This window comes from Corticium candelabrum, chromosome 17, assembly GCF_963422355.1.
Source record: "Corticium candelabrum chromosome 17, ooCorCand1.1, whole genome shotgun sequence".
In the NCBI taxonomy this organism is placed as follows: domain Eukaryota; kingdom Metazoa; phylum Porifera; class Homoscleromorpha; order Homosclerophorida; family Plakinidae; genus Corticium; species Corticium candelabrum.
This window is the reverse complement of record NC_085101.1, coordinates 1,600,408-1,607,980: the sequence shown is the minus strand read 5'-3', so window position 1 is coordinate 1,607,980 and position 7,573 is coordinate 1,600,408. Positions and strand designations below refer to the sequence as shown.

General features: G+C 37.7%; 1 protein-coding gene across 2 annotated transcripts; it reads right to left on the bottom strand.

Moving 5' to 3' along the window:
• Positions 1-1,767: 1,767 nt before the first annotated feature.
• Positions 1,768-7,571, bottom strand: LOC134193188 (endoribonuclease YbeY-like). 2 transcript variants are annotated; one of them, XR_009972032.1, is made up of 5 exons: positions 7,291-7,571; positions 7,156-7,216; positions 2,515-2,646; positions 2,219-2,294; positions 1,768-2,161 (listed from the first exon to the last, which is right to left on the bottom strand). XR_009972032.1 is itself a non-coding variant. In XM_062661992.1 (4 exons), exons 1-4 carry the CDS (start codon positions 3,084-3,086, stop codon positions 2,072-2,074), a joined length of 318 nt encoding a protein of 105 aa, XP_062517976.1. In that variant the 5' UTR covers positions 3,087-3,184; the 3' UTR covers positions 1,768-2,071. The 2 variants fall into 2 exon arrangements, 1 of the variants encoding a protein (XP_062517976.1); XM_062661992.1 differs by lacking the exons at positions 7,156-7,216; positions 7,291-7,571 and adding an exon at positions 3,060-3,184 and having other exon boundaries at positions 1,768-2,162; positions 2,227-2,294.
• Positions 7,572-7,573: the final 2 nt, after the last annotated feature.

Here is a 7,573-nt window from a genome sequence, read left to right as displayed (position 1 = left end):
TTGATGCTAGGTCTGATGTACTAATCATGAGTTAGAGTCTGATGATCAACTGTATCTATGTGAACAGTACAGAAGGTCTGACCGTGTGTCTTATGTTTCAAATTGCTTTTGTAGTCAGAAGAACACTACCTAGTTCCGATATTTAAGCATTCTAAATTTGTGACAAAAACTTTTTAGTATATTCTTTGTCTTACAGTTTTTGACGGTAGAAGAATTCGACTGGCTTGACCATTTGTGAGCAGGCTAGATGTCTGACTTGCTGGTGTTTTACCATTTCGTGATCGTACTGCCTGCTCTATGATTTTCAATTACCTTTAGGTCATGAAGTTACACACACTATGTGTTTGTACATGTCTATGCACAAGATGAATTAAATATTCTTACTCTTGATATCTATGGTTGTAGTTCTCAGTAAAGCTTCAAAGAACTAGTGATTGATCATCTTCAGAAGATCTTAGGGTCAATTCAAATGGGCAGTCTTTTTAAAAGTTCTGTTGATGTAAAGCACAAAGAAAATACAAAACACAATGGAAAAATGGAAATGAAAGGTGGAACTGTACATGAAAATTAAATGGAAAACTGTTGAGTGCAAATACTAAAGTTATGCATTTTGGGCATTAACAATACATTTTGGTATTGAGGCTTATGTGCAGTTTAAGCGATTTTGCTTATTTTGAAGTTTATTTTGTAGTATGTACGAAAAATCTTTAATTATGCCTTGATACGGAATTGATATGGAATTGAGCATGTGTCATTGTAACAGCACAAAAAATTTTTGGGTGTGTTTAAATGTATTGCGATTGCACAAGAATTACAAAAATTGAAATGTAAAAAATATATAGAACTGACTGTACCATCAGGACTGCACAGAATTATGACATATACATGTCACACTATTGAAAATAATGAATATACCCAGTATAAAGTGAAGGAGAAAAGCTAGCACTACTGCTTTACCGTCTTTACTCTTGCTTCACACTTTGTAAAGACAAAACGTCTTTGCAGCCTACTGAAGTGTGTTCGACATGCAGCTATTGTCGGCACCAGCTAGGTCAAAAATGCTAAGATCATTGTATATCTAGTTTGTATCAGAGTAGTGGTGTAGATGTATTTGGATGTTCTGTCTTCTGAAATTCTTAAGTAAATTTAAAAATTATCATATTTAATATCAATTAATCAGCAGTAATATTAATAACAACAGTTGTTGGAGCACAATTTGAGCCCTTTTGTCAAATTCAACCGGCAACCCTGAAATGCAGAATGAGCCATAGGACTTTCCGCCATTCTAACATGGCATCATTGGTCAAGTGCAAATTACTGGCACTCTACTGGTTCTATAACCACTTGTATTTCAAATGTTTGCTATAATCTTATTTCATGCGTTTGTTCCTACGACTTTGACATTTGATATCTAGTCAACAACCATGCCAATGCAGAGCCATAGGACAACACATAGCCTGTGCAGCCATGGCCGCTCAAGTTTTCAAGAAGTTGACTGTAGCCTGTGTCACACAGAACTGCTACTTCTGGTCTTGGTGTTAAGGTAATTAGGTGAGTAATATTTATTTCAAGTTGTATTACTAGTAACCTGTAATACACAAGCATAGAGAAAGTACATCGTCTAGCCACTTTGTATGCTGCTTTGTCAGAACAAGATGCGAGTTAATATCAATGGAGCAGACAAGGTAACGGTTGCCTGGTTGTTCTCTAAGGCAGGCGACAAGGGTGTTACCTAGGCCACGCCCATGTTACGTGCTATGCCACAGTTTTAATTTCACTCCTATGGTGCTGCGATATTACTGTCTGTTGTCAGCTGCTGCTCTTTCATTACATGACGTACAGGTAATTACATAAGCTACTACATATAATACAAATGCCACAGCACCCAGTTTTGACAAGCTCAAGCAATGAATTGCTTCTTCATCTGCAACAGCCAACTCGGAACAGTAACAGCAATCAGATATTCACATATGACTGCCCTCTGCTATAGCGGTGTCCAAGCCATCTAGGGAATATCTTGCTCAATATATTGGGCAGTAGTCATTGATATTAAAATTATACATCTTAACTGTTAGTATTCTTCACATATTGTTAAAGTTTGAAGGCAGGTTCCAAATGCATTTTTGTAGCATTGGAGTAATGAACTTTCCCTTTTCACCATCTGTATAGAAGAAACAAAATCTTACTTCCCATGCAAGCGTGGACATAATGTGTATACTCTGTATCAGCTGCCAGTTGTGTCTAGTAGTTTGTGTGTAACCCAGCGGATGACATAAACCACGACAAAGAAGTATCTAGACATGAAAAACTATAATGTTGTGTCTGTCCTCAAATTTATATACATAGACACACACACACACACACACACACACACACACACACACACACACACACACACACACACACACACGCACGCATGTGCACACACACAACATCTGGCATTAACCATTCATTAATTATTCCAAACGATTTCTGATCATGGTATATGTATAACATTCTAGAAAATTGACCTACTGGCATTCGTTCATCAAGACTATTATTCTCTTCTTTGCACTGCTGCTGAATATAAGGCAATGCCAGCACAAGATCGCCCAGACTTGTGTCCCATGACCCTGAACTTTGAGGTACATTGCCAGGATACATGACCTGTAGAAATAAATTATTATCACAACAAAATACCTGGACTCTATGGACAACATCAATTGAAAGACAAGTATTAGTCAAATCAGATACAAACACAGCAGTTTTAATTAATTAATATTTAAAAGGATTTGTATGAAATGATAGCCTTCAGTAAATGCTACATCCTGTACTGACCTAGCAACACCAGATATCCATTTTCACAAGGTGTGGCAAAAACAGACGACAATAACTTACATATCTATCACAAATCAGTTAGTATGCCAATTCTAAACTGGTGAGCAATTTTAATAAAAAAAATCCACAAAAATTATTAATTAAAACTTTTATAACTACAATTAAATTTATAATTCAAAATTTAAATTTGTTATTAAGACACACACACGCACACACACACACACGCACACACACACACACACCATCCATCCATCCATCCGTCCATCCATCCATTTGCTGATTGTGCTCCATGATTACCATGAGGGTACAGCATCAAGTCTACAAGTACGGCTCGAGGTCTGTCTCGACAAAGATGCTGGTGATTATAAAGAACTTGTTGTTTGAAAGTCTGATGACAAAACTGACTTGGAGTTCTTGAGGCGGAAGAATGGCAACGTGGTGACTAATGAAGCTAGCCTTGTTAATGCCTGAAATGAACAGCCAGGGTGGTTACAGTGCACACACTCTCCCTCTCTCTCTCTCTCTCTCTCTCTCTCTCTCTCTCTCTCTCTCTCTCTCTCTCTCTCTCTCTCTCACACACACACACACACACACACACACACACACACACACACACACACGCACACACCAGTAATTAGCCACTAAGTGGTGTAGGCCACGTTGAAATCTCACTCCACTCCATGCTGCAGTATCAACTTTGTGTGGGTTCAATTGTCAAAATGCTGGAATTTTTCTCTCTCAACCGGCAATGAACCTTCCCAAGGGGCAAATTGCTGGCATTGCTGGCTCTGGCGAGAACACTGTGTTGTATTTTGGTACGTGTAGTTTATCCCTTTCTCAATAGTCTGTGGGTCAACTCCAGAATTGTGACATTTCCGTGCCCCCAAGGCAAACCATTTTTCTTTCTAGCCTGTCTTATGTGTGTTTGTGGTGATTGCGAAAATGACATTCCTATTAGCATCAGAGTGTGCAAAATTGACTAAAAGCCAGTGCTTTGAATTACAAATATAGAAAGTATAACAAATATTTAAATTTGAGAAAACAAGTGCAATTTGCATGAAGCAAAGGTTGACAAGCTTTGTTAATTAATTACTGACACATGGCAGTATAGAGAAAGCCATTTGAAACTCTTCTGACAATATGGCTCACCACACATTGTTATTCACTAAAGACTGAAACAACATAGAGGCAAAACCACTTATGTTATTAGGCTATAGCAAATCATTTGCCTCAAACCGTCAATGTCCCAGTCTTCTGAAAGGGACAACAGATGCTCCTCTTGCTGTTCACAGCTTTGGCTGGGCTATTCGGGTTGTGGCACATGATAAACCTTTCGTCAAACCTCTGAAGCCAGGACAGGATTCTCAGCATCTGATCTTCTTTTCTATCATGTGCTGCTGTTATGCTTGCACGTTTAAAGGAGTAAATAATGGCTTTTGTGGTTGTGGAAGTCCATGCAATTCTTGCCCATTGAGCACATTCTTTCTCAGTGGGAGCTCGTTTGTTGCCTGCAAGTGTGTATGTAGCTGGACCGCTAATTGACCATTCGTTCCAGAGCTCACGATAGAGCTCTTTCAAGGACTCATTCCAACAAACCTGGGGGAGGGGCTTGAACTAATGAAATGCAGCCTTGTATTCTAAATACTAGACCAGCGTTGTTGCAAATGACGTTTTGCACAAGCTTTGAGGCGATCTGTTTTGTGGTCTCTGAAGTCGTCCCAAATGAGTAGACATAGGTGTTGAGCCACTGGCATTCTGCCTCATGCCATTTATAACGACTTGAGAGTCAACTCCTTGGTTAACCACCTTGCATATAAATGATGACTCATGTTAGCAACTGTAAATCGGTCTTTCTCATGTCCAGTTGTGCTGATTCCAACTTAACGTGTGCATTGTGTTTGTAACGTTATCTAACCAAAGATCCGTTTCATTCATGGCTACAATGTGTTTTGTGCAGTAATTATGCATCATTCTAAATAACCAAATTTAAGTGATGTACGAAGAGTTTTTTCTCCTAGTCTATTTGGAATTCTTTGAGTGATGGTTGTAAGACGTCAAAGTGTACTTTTTCTCTGGCCATGAAATTTTAGCATTCTGTCTGTAGCCTCCACAAACCAGTTCGTGAAACGTTCACAAATAGAATCAGAATAGAATTCATACCAACACCTCTAATTCCTTTTCTAAACGCAATATTGACCACTTGTATCTTTGTTTTTCTATCAACGATCCACAGATGGCTACCAATGCCACAACAGGAAATAGTTTGTAGTCAATTGTTTGCGCTTCTTCAGATATGCAGAAACCCTTTAGCTTTTGCAACCATGGTATTCACTGCATCAAAAAAATCTTATCCTGTTTTCTCTGTTTGATGCATCGTTGCAACAACAGTATTTAATAACTCTCAAATGGGAGCATTTTGTTAGAATGTAGGACATCTCCCTCAAGAACAAATTTGCTTTATATGAGTTTTTTCAAAAGTTGTTGCAGTACTTTTCTTGCAACTGATTCATGTTATGTGTTTATACACACGATACAGATGTTTAAAAACATCTTTCCATTCCCAATACAGTCGAAGATAATAAGTTATATTATTTGCATATGCTAAACAGCCTGCATATAATCCATCCTTTCTGGCACCATATCTTTACATTTGCCAATGACATAGGTCATTGAGGTACGTACACATTTTACAAGGATGGTTATAACATGCTACCTTGTCTTTGCCTATTTCTGCTTCCGAAGGATCAAAACAGACAGTACTTCCTCCCATTTGAAGTCCGGTTCACAGTACAACGCTATATGTACATTAGCAATGTACTAGCTCCTGCTATAACTATAAGTACATTGATCTGAGTTCAACTATCCCGTTCTTTCAATATATTCTTTACTTTCTTATAGAAGTTCAAAAAAGGATGAAATAAAGTACGAAAAACATTTTGAAAAATGAGAAAGATGTAGGGTTGCCGCACGAAAAAGAATAGAAACAAGACCATGTAGGGTGTGCTATGTCATCTTTCATGAATTCACTCAGTATGAGCAATACGTCATCCCTACACTGCACTATTTTCTAGACACTATGTGTCTTATACCTTAGAAGATGGTGCAATGTAGGGATAATGTATTGCTCATTCTGAGTGAAGTCATAGCACACCCTACATGGTCTTGTTTCTATTCTTTTTCGTACGGCAACCCTACATCTTTCTCATTTTTTCAAAATGTTTTTCGTACTTTTATACATATAAATGGAGACGTTCAGGATTACAATGTGTTATAAATCTCTCAACTCTGGCCACATGTTTGAGTTGGCAAGTAATTATATAAAGAATTCTAAGCAACAATAACATAAGTATACTGCAACCAATGCAATTCTGTTCATTGGGCTTTCTTTTGGCATACAGTGCAATTTAGTACCAACTGCTTCAAAGGCAGTCTTCAAGATAGATTAGACCACATAAGATAGATAAAGACAGTTTGGATATTTGGAGACTCTTTTGAAAAAAGTTGTTGACAGTGAGCCACTCACAAACGTGGAGAAAAAGCGAGTAGAATATTACTAGAAGAAGAGATTAGAGCTAAGGTGAAGAACATAAAGTTTTCATGATGGTACGTTCACACCCAAAAAGTGGACAGAGCTATCAAACAGCTGAAGCTGAATAAGTCAGCAGGAACAGAAAATTTTAGAGCAGAACATCTCAAACACAGGGAAATCTACCTTAGCTATACATTTAAGTGTCATATTTACTGCCTTGTTGAGACGTTCTTGTGTTCCCAAAAGTTTTTGCCAGTCTGTTCTTGGGCCAATTATCAAACATAAAGTCACCAACGTGGATAATTACCGTGGTATAGCAATATCTTCATTTACATCTAAGCTACTGGAGATTGTTCTATTAATTGAGAAAGTTGCAGAACACTATGAGGTCAACCGTTTAGATTCAAGAGTGGTCACAGATGTTCTGATTGTACCCTTCAGGCTTGCATTAAAAATTTTGTATGGAGAGGAAATCATGTTTCACTCGTCCAAAGCCTAGGACAGGTTGCATATATACCACCAATTATTTCAAAACATTTTGAATACTGAATGTCTCATGTACTTTGTAAGACTGTTCTACACCTAGTACAGTTAAGTCATGAATTCATTAATTGTGACTTAATTGCAACACAATTAATCATTTGTCTTATTGGTGTGAATAACAATCTTGGTATTAGCTAAAAGAGAAACATAAATGTGAACTAGCTATTATTGAAAGCAAATTTGTTTGCTTTACTATTATGAATAAAAGAAGATTGACTTAGTATATCTAAACCAGCATGGCTGTTGGACCTCATAATATAGAATACCTTGACAGATCATGCAAGCATGACTGCTACATCATAATCATCGGCCTCATTCTTGCCCGTTCTTACACATGGAATGGAAAAAAGAGAAGATATGATTGAGTAATGTGTCAATTTTTACTTGGTCAATTCACGTACTTCACTCTAGGATCTGTAGGCTGCTCTGAAAGCTTCTCGTTTCCTTTGTAAAGTAAGGCAGCTTTTTCACAAAGTAGAGTTCGATGGTAATTTCTATTTTGTGCTCTCCTTGTTTTGCTAATGTCATAGCTATGCTTGCAGCTAGAGGAGAGAAGAAGCCAGAAAACGTGTTTCTAGACAGCAATAAATCCAGCAAGGAATCACTTATCTTAGCTCGAGAGATTCAAACAGATTTTACCTCCAGAGAACTTCGCAACGATTCTAAAACCACACGTACACCCGG